The sequence below is a fragment of the Clytia hemisphaerica genome, unplaced genomic scaffold (genome assembly GCF_902728285.1).
Source record: "Clytia hemisphaerica strain Z4C2 unplaced genomic scaffold, Clytia hemisphaerica genome assembly, whole genome shotgun sequence".
Taxonomy (NCBI): domain Eukaryota; kingdom Metazoa; phylum Cnidaria; class Hydrozoa; order Leptothecata; family Clytiidae; genus Clytia; species Clytia hemisphaerica.
Window position 1 is genome coordinate 105,540 of NW_027103768.1, and position 19,415 is coordinate 124,954.

The following is a 19,415-nucleotide window of genomic DNA, read 5'->3' on the forward strand; positions in this document are numbered from 1 at the left end:
ACAGAAGGTGATTTCCTAAAGTAATATTTCCCAAAGAATTTATGAAGTTCTTTCCCTTAGTTAACATGAGTACAACCGATTTCGTTACCTAACTCGATGAAAAAAGATTCTTGTGTTTTTAGAGTCATTGAACTAGAATGATTTTGTTTACAATGGGCTTTTCCAGAAAAAAGTTGAATATAGGGGGTGGATATTATAACATCTTTTTGGAAATTTAACCCCCCCCTCCCGGACAAACTTTATTTGACCCTCAAACAGAGCTAGATTACCCCCAAAAAGAGCATGTTTACTCCCGGACAAGGCAAATTTATAGATTTTTCACTACCCCTGAACACTATATCCTCCAACCCCCATGTACGGACATTTTCTGGAAGACCCCAATTTATTAGTATTTAAACCAGTTCCTTCTGAAATGAATTAACACGATTAAAACTTCCAAAGTATGCAAGTTTATTTTAAATAAAAAAGAAGTGAATATGTTATGCGTTACAAATTATGATAAAATAATGTGGCAAATAAATTATCCGACGCAGAAGACTGTGCAACTTGGTTGACTTGGGAGGCATTTGGTAAAACTCCTAGTCCATGTCAGTGACAGATTTCAGCGTAAAATATAAAAAAGGTCAAATACTTCTAAGTTAAAAATAATCCTCAGTCCTAAGTAAATAAAAACTAAAATCGTTAAAATAAGTTACAATAAAAATATGGTTCGGTAAACTTCATTCGTTCGGTAAATTAGACTTCAGTATCATCACCGTCATCATCCACTTCTACGATTTCATCTTGAATGGCTGTGATGATGACGTTGCCATCCTCATCTGTCGTCACCATCTGATTCGTCTCTGACGTGACTGCTTCACGCAACATCTAAAACGTGAAGAGGATTATGTTTGAGGCAAACGAAGTTTGCATAGGCCTATTTTTTCAAATACACTAATCCCTTCAACCGACATTTAGGCATCAAATAATTAATCCCTAAAGAGAAAAGTGCAAACTTCAAAGCCTATTTAAGTCTGCCTTAATATATAATCTGCAGTGGAGACTTGCAAGATAATCAGGATAGAATGTCAAATAAAATCTTGGCAACCACACTTTCAAAATGAGGACGGTAAGTGTAAAGAAGTCTCTCTCTGAAAGGATTATCAAAGTGAATGCTTTTGAATGTGCATATTAATAGCATGTGTTGGTAAGTAGATTGAGTGATTAGTTCACATACCCTTTGAAGTTCGTCATCTTCAGCGTCTCCAGAAACGGTGATAGTTTTACCAGTGATTGTCTTCTGAAATGTGGTCGTCTGTTGTGTGGTGAGAGAGAGGTTAGTTAGCAAATAGTTAATTGTGTATGTGTGCAAACGGGGGATTGGGAAGTGTGTGCATATTAGAATGATAATCGTACAAAATATTGTAGAATACCTCACGCTGAGGAAAAGTAGGTTTTTGTTAGACTAAACTTTTAAAATAATCAAATAAAACTTTGAAAAACAATTTGTCTATCTCTAGAGCAGGAGATTTGTTAATCTTACTCGGACGACTTGTGTGGAGGTGATGCTTCCGATGTCGCCGACTTGTTCAGGAGCCTGGCTCAACAATTTCTGGATTTCTTCTTGCGTGAATTCGGTGGAGTCACCTTCGATGGTGATTGTTTTGGTAATGACTTCCGTTGGTAGTTGTTCTGTGTTCACAACAAAGTCTCCTTCGTCTTCTGTGAAGCTCTCCATCTGAGATGGCGTCAGATCCACCTCGATAATCTCCGTCTTGATGACTTGAGTGTCCTGTCGCGGTAAACTGAAGGGTCGTGTGCGAACAACTCCCGGCTCGCTGTTCGGTGGTGCTGAAACGGTAAAGGAGAGATTGATTAAGTTAACCAACCTAACGCACAACTGAATTTGATCATGACTAATGAATCCCAGAACGTTAAAAAAAGAAAGGAGAGTATCTCACCGACACGGACATCTTCGTTGGAAACTTGTTTGATGAGGATGACTTCGGTTTCGACTTCGGGAACTTCCATTGCTTCGATGTTCTCCTCCATATCAGGGAAGGATTCTTCTTGAGGCTGATCATGAGAAGAGGTGGAGAAAATATCATAACATTTATAATTGTTGGTAAAAACACTCGTTTTACAGCTATATATAAACGGATTTAAAGGAATAACATATTAATATTGGAAAATGAATTTTGTTCGCTAAGAATGAAATGTGAAAGCTTACTTGGTTCGTTTCAAAGATGACATCTTCGATTGGGAGTTCGGATTCCGCAGGAATGATGGTGGTCACTTCTACCGGTACCGAGGGAGGCTCGGTTGTTTTGATGACATTTGCAGTATCGTTCTCATCGAAAGAAATGGTGCGCGTCGGCACATGTCCTTTTGGTGTCGTTGGCGGTGATTGTTCTTCGTGAGCCAAATTTTCGTGTTTCGCTGAAACGAAAAAAGATTGTTTATAAGTTTCTTCAGTAACAAAATTCCATTTTGAAATCTTGAGGTCAGCAATGAAATATCGTCGATTTATTTTGAATCGCTTTTATACATTATTTAGATACTGTTTCTGTGAAGAACGTCAAGTATCAAAACAATACTTGTGAGAAAGATACCTTTGACGGCTTTGACGAATCCACCAGCACCTTGCTCCACCATTGAGACATCAGTGACCGTATAAATGATCTCAGAATCACCGGCTTGCGAATGAGGTCGATAATCTCTTTGTTCGTTGCTGGCGTCGCTCTTCGTTCGATTCATTCTAAACATTCGCACAAAAATCTCGTCAAAAACAATAACAAATCCCTAAGATTCTCTCCAAGGAAAATTGAAGGTGCAAGAAAGATATTATTTTAAGTGCATTTTACGAAATTATATGTTTAGATACATTCAAATCTTTATAATTCATTTAAAAATCGTATGGTATTTATGTTTTGATTTTCGAGTCAATGAATTTGAACAGAAGTATATGATAAATGTAATGTAAATGAATAAATGTAATGGTGAATGAATGGATTTTTCGAAGAAATGAATGAATGAATCATGAAAAGCGAACAAACATTATGAAAGATTAGTCAGTCTGTCTCCTGTCTTTCTTCTTCTCTTCATAAATACCTGTGATCGTCACTCTCACTCCCGCTACTTCTCGGCGTCGGTGTCATCTTCACGAAACTTTCCGGACGTCGCGGTTTAGGTGCCGTTTTTGGTTTCTTTTTGCGAACGGTCGGATCCGGAAGGTTGATATCGATGCCGTCAGTCTCCGCCTGAAATTAAAATTAAGGGGGATTTGTAGAGGTCCGAGATGTTCAAAATAAAGCAGTCCTGACTGGAAGGTCAGCCGCAGTGCGTGGAGGTAAAAGGAAAGGTTCTCAACGTATAAGCCCATAAGAAGGGGAGAAATGATGCGAAGCTAACAAAACATGAAAAATCTCCACATACCGTGGTGTTATCGGGGAAAGCTTCGACGCCGTATTCTTCGAGTTCGTGGTCGAACGATTCGTTGTAAGCGTCTTCGTCGTACGTGCTTCGTCCTGTGGTGGAAAATCAAAACGTGTTAAGATGTTGTATATACAGTAGAGTCTCTTAAACTTAAATGTCTCTTAACTCGAACGAGCTTTTTCGTACCTTCAATTAACAATGCCTTATAAACCTTACTACGTGACTCCCTTATCTCGAACAAGTTTGTGCCACCCGTGCTTATTCGAGTTATGGAGACTCATCTGTACCTACACATTTGATATTTACGATTTAATTAATATCTCTATTGCAAAAATTCAACCCAAAAGAAGCAGTTATTAAACGTCAAGTAAAACACAAGGTATTGTCAAAATGAATTATCGGCGATACATGATTCTAACAAACCAATCGGATGTTTATTTTTTTAGTCGTTGATAAACTTAAAGGGACGTACGTGAGGAGAGAGGTCGAACTTCGTCATCATCTGGAAGGGTGAAAATGGAATCGATGGTTGCGTTCAACCCTTCTTGTTCCAATCGTTCCTCTTCTTGTCGTTTTCGCGCTTCTTCCTCATCATAAGGCGCGCTTTCGACAACAAATGTCGTTGCCGGGGTGATGGTCTCGATAGTGACCACGTTCTTCTTTGGAGCCGGTTTTTCAGGGGCCGGCTGTTCCAGACTGGTGGACATTTGACTGCAATAAAATAGTTTGATTAGCAAATGTCTTACTGACTAGGCAAGAATTCTACTTGGGTTATAATGTGTATGTATTAGTAAGGGATAACGGTGTGTATGCATTATAGAGGTGGTAGTTAGAACATAAAACGAAATGGGGAAATGTTTGTGTATAATGAATGAATGAATGTAATGAATGGATAATTACTTGATTTTACTGATAAGGTCGTCCATACTCATACTCATTTCAACTGGACTTAACGACTCATCCAATCCATCTTGTGAACTCCTATCAAAGTGCAGAAAATAAATTAACATTACATTATCAAGAAGAAAGTGCGAAAATAGAAAAAATAAAATATTTGTTAAAGAAACTGGTCTTAGCAGGAGAAACAGGAGATAAAGGAAGTTCATCGTACGTGGCGACAGGTTTGCCATCCACAAACGTCAGGGTAGTCGTTTCGATGGGTTTGCTCTCCATCATGTTATCTTCCTCTCCGTCGGCATTGATGACGTAACGCGTAGTAGTATACGTCGTCATAACGGTAGTTGTGATGACGCGACGACGGAAACGCTTCTTTGTGCCGTCTGGTTGTTCTTTCTCGATCACTTCCCAGTCCTATGGTAAAAATTTACAATTTCAACTCTCGTCTCCATTACTCATATAAATTACCGAAGTCTAAAATTTAGACTGAAGAAAATACAGATTGGAAGATCACTGATGGAGAAAAAGAAAACAGGAGTTAACTTACGTCCTTGTTGAAGTCTTGTTCGTCGTCAGGTCCGATTTCCACCTCTTCATATTTGACGTCACTGGACAAATTGGAAGACGTTTCAACTGGAGTCGGTTCAGCGCGGAACGATGGTTTCTTCAAGATTACGTTGCACTTAGAAATGTAACGACGTCGGTATTTCTTCGTGGTTCCGTCGGGCATCACTTTGTCGTATTCTTCCCAGATCTAAAAGAAGGCCATATTTAGTTTATAAAGTGAACAATAATCACTACATATTTTTAGGTCAAAATTGCAAAGAAAGATTATCAAAGTATTCTTGAGAAGCGTGAATAGCTCTGACAAAGAAAGTTTTCATTTCCATGGTGAAATTCAAAGCAAAATCTTTTCTAGACGGTAAGGTGAACATCTTACATTCTTATCAAAATGCACAGGGCTATTCTCATCGACAGGGATTTCTTCATAACTCAAATCAGCGTCTTCATTTGAGGGTCTTCGTACAGGGTGACTCGAAATAGTGACGCGCGTATGAGCGGGCTTGCGGACGTGCACATTGACCGCGCGACGACGCACGCGGATGATGGTACCGTCTGATTTCTTCTTTTCGATGATTTCAGATTCGGGGTCGTCTAACGCATCGATGAATTCTTGACTGTCTTCATCAAGTTCAGTTTCTTCGAATTCCATAGGACATTCATCAAGGACCAGTTGTTTTCCATTGGACACTTTCACTCTCATCGCGCGACGTTTGACACGAACGATGGTTCCATCAGGACGCTTCTTGTGAACCACTTCAAACTCCTACACGAAAAAGAAGTTTTGTCAAAATTGATACGTGATAAAAGATACGCACCGTAGATCCAAACAAATAAAATGTTGGTGTTTATGACCAAGATACGAGATGCAACTTACAGGGTCTTCAAGGAGTTCATTGAAATTGGGTGAGGATTCATCGACAACTTCTTCTCCACAAGCAATCACATCCTCATCAATTGGTCTTCTTCCGACAGGTTTCTCTCCTTCCTCACCCTTCTCCCCTGGTTTCACATACTTGACAACGACGATACGACGTCGGTACTTCTTGACGGTACCGTCAGGTTGTGTCTTGACGAGGTCTTCCCATTCTTCAGGGTCGTATTTCTCCGGATCATCAGGATTGTCTTCTGTGATCTCTTCTTCTTCGTAATTTACGCCGTCTTCGTTTTCCGGCGATGGGTTTTTCACAATCTTCATGACGTGTAAACGACGGCGATATTTCTTCACCGAACCATCAGGTCGTGTGCGCTCCACTTCCGTCCATTCCTATAATTCCAATGGGAAATTATCCTTACTGGTGTGATAAAGCTACTTTTGAGAACAGAGTTATTTCGTGCATTTTCGATACGAAACCTGACCGAAAGTGACTTGTTATATATATAAGGAATATACGGTGCAAACCGTTCAACAGAAGCAGCCTGAAATGTGACCTTTGTTTGAATGAAAAATTTGAAATATCTTTGCGTAAAGACAATTTACTGAACTCTAGATCTGAACTTATCTCAAAATGCCGGCACATAAACAAACACCTACTTGAAAACTTCGATTCTAAAGATTGACGTCAATTTTTTATATGAAGACGCTGTATTGAATTTTTTAAATAAACGTGGAATTTTGTTTTGATAGTTATTTCTAATCAACTGATGAATGCGAAAGCAAGAAACTTTAAGTATTGAAAAGAAATACACCGTTTCTTAATCTTTATGTATCAAGCTCTACTTATGTATTGAGCACTCTTAATTGTGCAGAGAAACACAAGAAGAAAAAGCTCCAGATCCTGTTGAGCACTCTACTCGAATCAACTAGAAAGAAATGGAAAGACTTCGATTCGAATATTCTTACAAGAACATCCCAATCCCTTCGGGGAGGAACTACAAAATTCAATCAATCGAAAAAGTTGAGAAGTTTATCAAGCGTATGCGTTGGAAAGCCAAATTTTTCGACCAAGCCGACAACGAAGAGATCGTCCAGATCCCAGAAACTTACGGATTGAAGACGCAAAAATGTCCACCACAAATTCGAGAATTGATTCCATTCGAAAATGATCTTATTGAGCTGATTACCACCGTTAAATTCCGTTACCAGCATAACCAGTTCCAAAAAAAGCTGAATGATGACATTCGCATAATCAACAACACAACAACAACGTTAACGTTTGCAGACAAAACGACTAACCTTTACAAACTTTCAAAAGCTGAATACAATAAGCTTTTGCACAATGCAATAACATCGAACTACGAAAAGTCTAACGTCGAAGTCGAACGTGAAATTATTTCCAGAGGAAAATCACTCGTGAAAAATAAGAGTATCTTCAATAGAATGTTGACAAACGGTAAAAATGATGCGTTCATCACCCTGAAGGACCACAAACCGAATTTCCAGAACAATCCAAAAACGCGACTCCTCAACCCAGCCAAAAACGAGCTTGGACGAATCAGCAAATCAATTCTTGACAAAATAAACAAAGAATTAAAAATCAATCTTCAAATCAACCAATGGAAAAACACGAAAGAAGTGATCCAGTGGTTCAAAAACATCCCCCAAAAAGAAACGAAAACATTTACCGTCTTCGACATCAAAGATTTCTATCCGAGTATTACTGAGAACCTTTTAAAGAAAGCCATATCATTCGCTAAGCAGAAAACTAAAATTTCGAACGAAGACATCAAAATCATCAACCATGCACGACAGTCTCTGCTATTCAGCAACGACGAACCATGGGTTAAGAAGGGAGGTCAGCTGTTTGATGTAACAATGGGTGCGTATGACGGCGCAGAAGTGTGCGAGCTTGTTGGGACATTCCTACAGCACAAACTCAGCCAACAACATGACAAAAACGATATTGGCCTCTACCGCGACGATGGATTAGGCGTTTTCGAAACCGGCAAAAATGGTTCAAAATCCGAAAGAATCAAAAAGAAAATAACAAAAACTTTCAAAGACTTCGATTTAGACATTGTGATCGAATGCAATAAAAAGGTTGTCGATTACCTTGATGTTACGTTCAATTTAAACGATGGTACATTCCGACCTTACCATAAACCAGATAACAACTTACAGTACATCAACACCCAATCCAACCACCCACCAAACATCATCCAACAACTGCCAAAAACGATTGAAAAACGCTTATCGGAGCATTCGTCCAATGAACAAATCTTCAATGAAGCAAAACCCATTTACGAAAAGGCTTTGAAAGACGCCGGCTATGAAACCAACTTAATCTACACACCAACAGTGAACAGACCACAGACACGCCAAAGAAAACGCAACGTCATTTGGTTTAACCCTCCCTTCAGCAAATCGGTCGAAACAAATATCGCACAAAAGTTCTTGAAGTTGATCGACAAACACTTTCCTCGTCATCATAAATACCACAAGCTGTTCAATCGAAATACAGTCAAAGTTAGCTATAGCTGCACGACCAACATGAAAGCCATCATCGATGGGCATAACAAAGCAGTACTTAAAAACCAAAACATCGTACAACCAACCAAACATGCAACTGTATCGTCAAAAATCAATGCCCCATGAACGGTAACTGCTTAGCTAAAAACACTGTTTACGAAGCCACACTGACAACGGACGACGAGAATTTACCACCAAAAATTTACATCGGTCTCGCAGAAACAACCTTCAAAAAGCGATATGCGAACCACAAGAAATCGTTCAACCACGCCAAATACGAAAATGAAACCGAGCTCTCGAACGAATTTTGGCGGCATTCTCGTAACCAGACCAACCCTAAAGTTACATGGCGAATTGTAAGAAAGTGCAAACCGTTCAACAGAAGCAGCCTGAAATGTGACCTTTGTTTGAATGAAAAATTTGAAATATCTTTGCGTAAAGACAATTTACTGAACTCTAGATCTGAACTTATCTCAAAATGCCGGCACATAAACAAACACCTACTTGAAAACTTCGATTCTAAAGATTGACGTCAATTTTTTATATGAAGACGCTGTATTGAATTTTTTAAATAAACGTGGAATTTTGTTTTGATAGTTATTTCTAATCAACTGATGAATGCGAAAGCAAGAAACTTTAAGTATTGAAAAGAAATACAACGTTTCTTAATCTTTATGTATAAGGAATATACGTACATCAGGATCATAAAGGTCGTTTTCACTTTCATCGAACGGTACTTCTTCCACTTGGCAATCTTTTTCATCGACAGGCTCCTCGTCACTCTTGCGAACGATTCTGACAATAGAAATACGACGTCGGTATTTCTTGACTTTTCCATCTGGCTCCATCTTTTCAATCGTCTCCCATTCCTGCAAAAAAATGTTTTGTCAGATTTTTATAAAGAAAACCAAAATACAGCGATGTAAACTATTAAAGGGAACTTCACTTTTGAAGATTAATATGGATGGAGTGTGTTTACCTCAGGGTCAAACTTGTCATCATCTTCTTGTGTTGGAGCATTTTCATTGAGTGGCATTTCTTCGACAGTCACTTCATTTTCATTCACCAGATCTTCAGGCTCCTTCACGATCTTCAAAATGACGACACGACGCCGTCTGACGCGTACTTTGTCGCCATTCGGTTTTTCTTTCTCCACAACTTCCCACTCCTAAAAAAAATTAAAAGATGGTTAAGTTGTGACTGCCTGGGAAGCCTAAAATGTGATGTATCAAGTTAAGTTAAGAAATTGTAAAAAACAAGATGTCAAAATGTGGCATAGGTAATGAAGTAAGAGAAACTGAAGAAAGTCACATCAATTATTTACTTTTGGATCAAATTGATCATCTTGAGGGTTGGCTTCATCAATTTCAACTTCTTCATATTCGATGGGTTCTTCGTCGACTTCTGACGGTTTCTCCTCATCTCCACTCTTTGGTTTCTTCACAACATTAAGAACAATGATTCGTCGGCGGAATTTCTTCTTCGAACCATCAGGCATCGTCTTCTCGACTGTTTCCCATTCCTAGAGGAGATATTTGAAAAATAATGTAAATTTGAGTAGACCTGGCTCGTTTGAGACCTGAAAAACATCAAATGACTCGGAGATGCACAATATTGGCTTTAAAGTGAGAGAGAGAAAGAAATTCTGTGCTAACTATACCTTAGGATCATATTTATCATCATCAGGATTTGCTTCATCAACTTCCACTTCTTCATATTGAACTGGTTCTTCCTCGACTGGAGATTTCCCACTCTTTGGTTTCTTCACAACATTAAGAACAATAATTCGTCGGCGGAATTTCTTCTTCGAACCATCAGGCATCGTCTTCTCGACTGTTTCCCATTCCTAGAGGAGATATTTGAAAAATATTGTAAATTTGAGTAGATCTGGCTCGTTTGAGACCTGAAAAACATCAAATGACTCGGAGATGCACAATATTGGCTTTAAAGTGAGAGAGAGAGAAAGAAATTCTGTGCAAACAATACCTTAGGATCAAATTTATCATCATCAGGATTTGCCTCATCAACTTCCACTTCTTCATATTGAACTGGTTCTTCCTCGACTGGAGATTTCCCACTCTTTGGTTTCTTCACAACATTAAGAACAATGGTTCGTCGGCGGAATTTCTTCTTTGAACCATCAGGCATCTTCTTCTCGACTGTTTCCCATTCCTAGAGGAAAATGAGAAAGTTTAAAATGATTTTGAAAAGTTTCTTATAAAACAAAAAGACGTAAAAAATTCCAGCAAAAATACTGAACTCGTCACCTGCAAACTGTAAAATTGCCTGAAATTTCAGTGAAAGGTTTCCCCAAAAAAACATACCTCAGGATCATATTTATCATCATCAGGATTGGCTTCATCGACTTCCACTTCTTCATTATATTGAATGGGTTCTTCGACTGGAGATTTCCCAATCTTTGGTTTCTTCACAACATTAAGAACGATATTACGTCTACGGAATTTCTTCTTCGAACCATCAGGCATCGTATTCTCGACCGTTTCCCATTCCTGAAGAAAACGAAAGTAAGTGAAGTTGAGTGACTTCATATTGCAGTGAAAGACATTGACAACTTATTTCATAGTCGAATGGGCTTAAATTCAATATTTTCTCAATAACTAAGAACGCGAAGCTATCGTACAAAGCTCGTCTCAAGCAAAAAAAGAAATAGAGACATGTCAGAGTGCGCAAAACTTCAGCCAAATGCGATCGTTCTCCGAATCTCCAGGTCACCCCGATGTTTTTAGAAAAAAGAAATTCTGTGCTAACGATACCTTAGGATCAAATTTATCATCATCAGGATTGGCTTCATCAACTTCCACTTCTTCATAATATTGAACTGGTTCTTCGACTAGAGATTTCCCACTCTTGGGTTTCTTCACAACATTAAGAACGATATTACGTCTACGGAATTTCTTCTTCGAACCATCAGGCATCGTATTCTCGACTGTTTCCCATTCCTGAAGAAGACGAAAGTAAGTGAAGTTGATTGAGTTCAAAATGCAGTGAAAGCAGATGAAAGACATTGGCAACTTTTTATTTCATAGTCGAATGGGCTTAAATTTAGTATATTATAAATTGATAAGAACGCGAAGCTATCGTACAAAGCTCGTCTCAAGCAAAAAAAGGAATAGAGACATGTCAGAGTGCGCAAAATATAAGCCAAATCCGATCGTTCCCCCAATCTCCAGGTCACCCCGATGTTTTTAGAAAAAAGAAATTCTGTGCTAACGATACCTTAGGATCAAATTTATCATCATCAGGATTGGCTTCATCAACTTCCACTTGTTCATATTGAACTGGTTCTTCCTCGACTGGAGATTTCCCACTCTTTTGTTTCTTCACAACATTAAGAACAATAATTCGTCGGCGGAATTTCTTCTTTGAACCATCAGGCATCTTCTTCTCGACTGTTTCCCATTCCTAGAGGAAAATGAGAAAGTTTAAAATGATTTTGAAAAATTTCTTATAAAACGAAAAGACGTAAAAAATTCCAGCAAAAAATACTGAACTCGTCACCTGTAAAATTGCATTGAAAGGCTTTCCCCAAATAAAAAATACCTCAGGATCATATTTATCATCATCAGGATTGGCTTCATCGAACTCTACTTCTTCATTATATTGAACTGGTTCTTCGACTGGAGATTTCCCAATCTTTGGTTTCTTCACAACATTAAGAACGATATTACGTCTACGGAATTTCTTCTTCGAACCATCAGGCATCGTATTCTCGACCGTTTCCCATTCCTGAAGAAAATGAAAAGTAAGTGAAGTTGAGCCACTTTTTAGAGACCCTTGCCCTCTATCTTTATGCAAAAGATCAGAAAAAATTAATGAAGCAATCTCACAAAAAGTGCATAATACCTTATTTTTAGGCCCAAATTTACCCAAAAAAAATTTTTCTCGAAAATCGGGCTCCATCACATTTTGGTTATTGCCATTTTGCATCATTGTGCAAAAAATTAGAAAGGAAAAAAAAGACATGTCAGAGTAGGCAAAATTTCAGCAAAATCTTATCGTTTTCCAGATCTTCAGGTCACACTGAAGATTTCGGAAAAGGAAATTCTGTGCTAACAATATACCTTAGGATCAAATTTATCATCATCAGGATTGGCTTCATCGACTTCCACTTCTTCATAATATTGAACTGGTTCTTCAACTGGAGATTTCCCACTCTTTGGTTTCTTCACAACATTAAGAACGATGACCCGTCGACGGGATTTCTTCTTCGAACCATCAGGCATCGTCTTCTCAACTGTTTCCCATTCCTAGAGGAAAGTGATAAAGTTTTCAATGACTTTGAAGATTTAATAAAAAGTTCTTCAAGTTTCTTATGAATCCAAGTTTCTCATAAAACGAAAAGATAAAAAAATTTCCAGCAAAAAAAACTGAACTAATTCAACTGTAGTAAACTGTAGAATAGCATCGAAAGGCTCCCCAAAATAAAAAATACCTCAGGATCAAAGTTATCATCATCAGGATTGGCTTCATCGAACTCTACTTCTTCGTATTGGACTGGTACTTCTTCATAGTGGACTGGTTCTTCTTCAAGTGGTGCCACTAAAGGAAAAAGATTTGAAAATTTAGTCTTCAGTCTCCAGACATATATTCCAACCACAATTTTTTGTGTAAAAACCAGAAATAAGCATTAATTTACATTTCCAAAGAAGAATAAACTACCTTTAGTTGGTTCAATGAATGGCACTTCAGGTTCAATCAACGGTGTTTTGTAAGAAGGAGGTAATGTCTTCCTTGTGCTTGGCGTTCGTTTGAAGTTGGCAGCATTTTTAGGTGCTTCATCACCTTTTTGGTATCTCAGTTGATACAAGGTTCGATCACTGAAAAGAAAGAACATACACGCTTTTTTAATAAGAACAAACTATATAAGATAAGAACATATTCGATGACCAAAGTGTTAAGTAAGAACAAGTTAACAACATTTTAAGGCTTCATGGGCTCTAAAACACTCGATTTCTTTCAAAATTGCACAAAAACACTCAAAAAATGTAGAAATTAAGAAGATTTTAAGAACATTCTTAGGCTTAAAACTGAAAAAGTTAAGAAGATCCGATTCCGAAAGCTTAAAATTTTTGGATGTTGTTATAAAAAAAACATGCATTAAATCAACCTTCTAATTTAGAAACATAAAAATTGAGTTGAGTGATTTAGTGACAATGTTTTCACTTTAGTTGAGATAGAAGTGGAGTTAGTGGTGAAATAAATATTTTGTGAAAACAATTTTTTATACCTGTATCTGAAGCTAGATCCCATTTTCAAGGTGTCAGCACGTTTTCGTGGAGCATCAGGTCTTGTCAATCGGAAGAAAGAATGATATTCAACAGCCACTTTGTAGCATTGTTTGCAGCTTTTAGCAGATTCGAAATAATATACGTAATTCTTCTTATTGTCATTGTCGCTCTGAAATAAAACATTTAAAATTACTGAATGTTTTAGAAACATGTGACGCTTTACAAAATTAAAATAGAATTACTTTCAGCTAAAGGAAAAGCATTTGTACCACTGGTTGTTTGAGTTTAATGGTGAATTTTCTTCGGTTGTAATTGAAGTCATGCATATTTTGCCATCTGAAAAGCTGTTCACGCTTTCCATCCCGATAGATGTTTATTCCTAAAGCAGCAATACCAATCTCTACATGCCCATTGGTATCCTAAAGACAAAAAAAGAACATTTAATATTTGAACATAAGCTTACATTTAAGACATTAAAAGGTTGTTTGGGTTGCTTAAACTTCATTTGTTCTTAAAATACCTACCATGGCATCATGTACGTCCACTCCATATCTAGGAATCTTTTTGGCAATTTCCAAAAAGTTAAGTTCAGCTTGTAAAGGTGTTTGACCCCTAAATAAAAAAGTAAGAGTAATTATTATGAAGACATTTATGCGAAGTTTAAGTAAAATCCATCTATCCATTGCATTATCCAGTGAAAAAAGTACAAGAGAAGGTTGGAACTGAATCAAAAATGAAGAAAATGAATACCTGTGTTGTTTGTGCAATAAATTGATTCTTTCAAGTATATCGGTATTCTATGGTAAGAAAATGACTTTTTCATTAAAGAGTTCCTTTAGGGTGATTTCAGCTTAAGGAATCATGTTATTTGTTGGTATAGACTTTACTTACCTCAGCAAACTCATAATCTTTCAAGTAATCATGCTCATGCTCTGATAAATTGAAGTCTCCTACTTCAGCTGAAAAAATATCAATTGAAATTTCAAATAAGTTTTAATAAACATGACTTAACTATCCCAAGTAAATACTTTTATATATGTATTGGAATCTCAATTTTTTAAATGTTGAAAAATATCAGTTAAGACTTTTAAACTTTGGTTGACAGGGTGCAATTGACTAAAAACAAACATTAAATAATGACACATTGCCAAAGGTTTTAAAACAAATTTACCTTGTGCAGTATATGCACCAAGTTGAGCAATTACTTCTTCTGTGCATTTTAATCTTAAAGAAAACAAGTGATACTTTGATGGACCTACCTGGATTATGCATTTAACACGTTTATAAGTTAGGTCACGTTTTTTTAGCTGAAATATACCCCAAAATTTTTTTCTCCAAAAATCGGGCTCCGTCACATTTGAGGGTTTATAATTATGAATCTTTATGCAAAAAATCGTAGAAAATGAAAGAGCCAATCAATCTAATACCTAAGTAATTGATAATGTGCTTATAAAAAAATATCGAATTTGGCCAGTTTTTCTATAAAAACATGCCAAACAACCAAAATTTCCTGTCTAAACACTCGTGAGAAAAGAAAAACATCTATCTCATAAAAAAATTGAGTAATTTGACTAAGAACATTGATGTATGCTTATTAATAGTGATTCTTATAGATAAACATGCGTTTTTGAGCCAACAAATTTTTTTTGCAAAAATCTGCTTAAGCCATCTTTTACCTATGATGGTACCCTACCTTTATGCAGAAAATTAGAAAAAATTAATGATCCAATTTTTCACAAGTCTAAAAAACCTGTTTTTTAGCCGTTTTTTGGCCCAAATTTGCCCAAAAACATTTTTTTTCGAAAATCGGGTTCTGTCACATTCAAGGGTTATTAGTTATGCATCTTTGTGTAAAAAATCATAAAGAATGAAAGAGCCAATCTCGAGAAAAGCCAATACCTAAGTAATTGATAATGTGCTTATAAAAAAATATCGAATTTGGCCAGTTTTTCTATAAAAAAACGCCAACCAACCCAAATTTCCTGTCTAAACACATATATTCTTCAAAAGTAAGCCCTCTTGAGCAGATAAAAACATCTATCTCATAAAAAATTGAGTAATTGACTAAGAACATTGATGAATGCTTATTAATAGTGATTCTTATAGATAAACATGCGTTTTTTGAGCCAACAAAATTTTTTTGCAAAAATCTGCTTGAGCCATTTTATACCTATGATGGTACCCTACTTTCGTGCAAAAAATCAGAAAAAATTAATGATCAAATTTTCACAAAGTCCAAAAAACCTGTTTTTTAGCCGTTTTTTGGCCCAAATTTGCCCAAAAACATTTTTTTTTCGAAAATCAGGTTCTGTCACATTCAAGGGTTTATAGTTATGCATCTTTGTGTAAAAAATCATAAAGAATGAAAGAGCCAATCTCGAGAAAAGCCAATACCTAAGTAATTGATAATGTGCTTATAAAAAAATATCGAATTTGGCCAGTTTTTCTATAAAAAAACGCCAAGCAACCCACATTTCCTGTCTAAACACACATATTCTTCAAAAGTAAGCCCTCTTGAGCAGAAAAAAACATCTATCTCATAAAAAAATTGAGTAATTTGACTAAGAACATTGATGTATGCTTATTAATAGTGATTCTTATAGATAAACATGCGTTTTTTGAGCCAACAAAATTTTTTTGCAAAAATCTGCTTGAGCCATTTTATACCTATGATGGTACCCTACTTTCGTGCAAAAAATCAGAAAAAATTAATGATCAAATTTTTCACAAAGTCCAAAAAACCTGTTTTTTAGCCGTTTTTTGGCCCAAATTTGCCCAAAAACATTTTTTTTCGAAAATCGGGTTCTTTCACATTCAAGGGTTTATAGTTATGCATCTTTGTGTAAAAAATCATAAAGAATGAAAGAGCCAATCTCGAGAAAAGCCAATACCTAAGTAATTGATAATGTGCTTATAAAAAAATATCGAATTTGGCCAGTTTTTCTATAAAAAAACGCCAAGCAACCCACATTTCCTGTCTAAACACACATATTCTTCAAAAGTAAGCCCTCTTGAGCAGAAAAAAACATCTATCTCATAAAAAATTGAGTAATTTGACTAAGAACATTGATGTATGCTTATTAATAGTGATTCTTATAGATAAACATGCGTTTTTTGAGCCAACAAAATTTTTTTGCAAAAATCTGCTTAAGCCATCTTATACCTATGATGGTACCCTACTTTCGTGCAAAAAATCAGAAAAAATTAATGATCCAATTTTTCACAAAGTCCAAAAAACCCGTTTTTTAGCCGTTTTTTGGCCCAAATTTGCCCCCCAAATTTTTTTTTCGAAAATCGGACTCCGTCACATTTTGGGCATTGCCATTTTGCATCATTGTGCAAAAAATCAGAAAAAACTAATGAGCCAATCTCGAGAAAAGCTGGTAACTAACGGACGGACGGACAGAGGTTAATTTATAGGACCTCCACCGGGGTAGGTCCAAAAATGATGTCATTAAAATCAATAATATGGCTGCTAAGTGCCAAGTAATTTTGATGATTAAAGGATATACTTTAATTACATTAATTAGAATAAGCTGTAATCCAACTTCTCCATGGAAACCTATACCAACACAATTTGTTAACTAGATAAACATTATTTACCTTTTTTCTGATAAATCTTCTCTAATCTGGAGATAAAGTAAATATCTGAAAACACAAAAATTTAATGGGTTTCAAAAGAATTCCAAAATTTAAAAACCTGTTTCACTAAAATCATTAGAAGGAATAAAAAAACATTTGTTTTTGAATTTGAATTTGCATTGAGTAAATAATTCAGTCAATATATTGAGACTTGAGCAAAAAATATAAAGCTGGGTCAAAGTCAAACAAAAACATTTTTGTATAGAAAACGGAAAACAAATAACAAACCTTAAATGATCTTCTTGAATCTTGCTGGGCTCAGGCTCATAGAATTTGACCCGAAATAAAAATTCTGCTTTAGAATCTGAAATAAATAAAAAGCACATTTGAAAACACCTCTTCCTTGCTAAATAATTCATAAAGAGAAATGAAATGGGCAAGTTATGCATAATTTAAAGATTTTCACTAAAAAAAATTCCAAAAACAAAACTGAAGAAGTACCAACCTCCCAACTGATGTTTCATATCTTTATGAATATCCAACCATTGCTGAAAAATAAAATAAGTTTATCAAAATAATTTTCTGGAAAGGTACTCCTGTGCATGGTAAAATGAAAAAAATTATCCTGAAAATGTTAAGCTTTTTACAATAGGAAAATATTCTGAAAATCTTACCCTTGTTCCATTATTGAAAAGGAGACCAACATAATCTTTCGATTTCACATCAAGTTCTTGAGCTACTTTATTGACTAGTTCTTCTCCTTTGGCTGATTTCTAAAATCGAAAAAACCCTTTGTTGTATTGGTTATAGAAACACATTATCATTGATAAAATTCTTTGTGCACTTTATAAGGGCCTTTTAGAGGTCAAAATAAGGCTGGACTTAAAAAATTGTTGGTTTGCCGTCCAGCCTAATCCGAATCAATTACCATTAAATATACACTTACAATCTGTATAACACACTATTTGGAATTAAAATTTAATTAAACCCAACCTGTTCTTGTAGACAAAAAATAAATATTCCAACCCAATCAAATCAAGAAACTAACTTTGGAGATAAATTTAATAGCTTTTTTTCCATTTGCCTATACATGATCATGATGACAAAAATCAAAATTCAAGGGGAAAATAAAAACTTCAAACCTCAACAGAAGTGTTGATCACAGAGCCATCCAAGCATGTGATGACGCATTCATATTGAGGACCTGACTTTTTCTTTGATTTCTTTGAGTTTGTTTCAGCAGCAGATGAATTTTCACCCGTTTGGGCTACATTGGAAACCATTTTTTACCACGAATGAGCAAATTTTCAATTTCTTATTATAACTAAATATATAAAAGAAGAGACTTTCAAACACAGGAACTCTTTGTTTTTTCTCTCTAACTGATCTATTTTAGGACAACATGAAAACATGCAGGACACCGAAATGAATTTTATATCACACTTAATGATTAACTATCATCTTAACCTGTTTTAAATGCTTTTTATGTAAGAAATTTCTTCAGAGTTTTATTTTTATCCTACTATCGGTATATACCATAGTGTCCTCCAGGGCTTGTTCCCCCCACCAAATTCTTGATTTTTTAAAATCTCCCCCCTCTTTTTTTTCTTTTTCTCTTTTCGGTTTTTTAGTTTCCCCCCTATTTTTTGCTTTCCCCCCAGAAAATTCTGAAAATATCAGTTGCCCCCATATACCCATATAAATTTCTCAAATTTCAACCTGACACAAACGTAAAATTTTGCTGCAAAAGGAATACTACACAAAATACCGGGTGCGCCACAAAAAAGTTTCTCTCTTTGAAACTAATTTTCTCGAAATCTAAAGACTTTAAAAGAACCATTCCTATTTCATTGGAAAGAAGAAAGATAGACTTAAATTCTGATGGGTCATTTATTAAATTCGATTCATTAGATCAAAAGTTATGTCCAATTGAATATAAATGTTACTTTCAGAAAGTGCTCGAAAACGTTAAAAATCGACCTATCAAATTTTTACTTTAAATTTGGCATTCGCAATAGCCTTTACATGATTAAGAGCATTTTTCATTAACTAAACACATAAATTTTGAAACTGAAGGGTCGAAAGGGTTCAAAATCTTCATCAAAATTAATTTGATTTAGTATTACCGAAATTTTCCTCAGATTTTTGGTTCTAGACTGGATTAAGTCTATGTAAGGCTGAATCTACCTCGAGACCCATATTTGATGTATTTTTATGAATTCTACCAGATTTTTTGGCCTTTTTCGACGAATTGTCTTCCTTTCATTGAAACTCAACCTTCCTTTAAATAACAAAAGGTCATT

General features: G+C 35.9%; 1 protein-coding gene across 4 annotated transcripts; it reads right to left on the bottom strand.

The window, feature by feature from the left end:
- Positions 1-433: 433 nt before the first annotated feature.
- On the bottom strand, positions 434-18,456 carry LOC136805706 (titin-like). Of its 4 annotated transcripts, XM_067062243.1 has the most exons (37): positions 18,255-18,456; positions 17,787-17,885; positions 17,618-17,660; positions 17,401-17,476; positions 17,134-17,178; positions 14,702-14,754; positions 14,422-14,489; positions 14,281-14,327; positions 14,055-14,142; positions 13,800-13,949; positions 13,530-13,699; positions 12,962-13,119; positions 12,735-12,841; positions 12,364-12,549; positions 11,843-12,028; positions 11,519-11,704; positions 11,056-11,241; positions 10,606-10,791; positions 10,268-10,453; positions 9,942-10,127; positions 9,606-9,803; positions 9,261-9,449; positions 8,977-9,150; positions 5,750-6,139; positions 5,252-5,638; positions 4,859-5,065; positions 4,526-4,725; positions 4,315-4,395; positions 3,887-4,125; positions 3,415-3,506; positions 3,091-3,239; positions 2,592-2,737; positions 2,210-2,418; positions 1,941-2,055; positions 1,523-1,830; positions 1,217-1,294; positions 434-867 (listed from the first exon to the last, which is right to left on the bottom strand). In XM_067062243.1, exons 1-37 carry the CDS (start codon positions 18,393-18,395, stop codon positions 736-738), a joined length of 5,841 nt encoding a protein of 1,946 aa, XP_066918344.1. In that variant the 5' UTR covers positions 18,396-18,456; the 3' UTR covers positions 434-735. The 4 variants fall into 4 exon arrangements, with proteins under 4 accessions (XP_066918344.1, XP_066918345.1, XP_066918346.1 ...); XM_067062244.1 differs by lacking the exon at positions 1,217-1,294; XM_067062245.1 differs by lacking the exons at positions 3,091-3,239; positions 3,415-3,506; positions 3,887-4,125; positions 4,315-4,395.
- Between the last annotated feature and the right edge of the window lie 959 nt (positions 18,457-19,415).

Bases quoted from the DNA above. Each gene is read 5' to 3' on its own strand.
- LOC136805706 (XM_067062243.1), bottom strand. From the start codon at position 18,395: ATGGTTTCCAATGTAGCCCAAACGGGTGAAAATTCATCTGCTGCTGAA. The intron at 14,755-17,133 runs GTAAATAATGTT...GTTTTCTTTAAG, and splicing joins GAAGATTTATCAGAAAAAAG to ATTAAAATGCACAGAAGAAG. The intron at 1,295-1,522 runs GTAAGATTAACA...ACCACACAACAG, and splicing joins CCTCCACACAAGTCGTCCGA to ACGACCACATTTCAGAAGAC.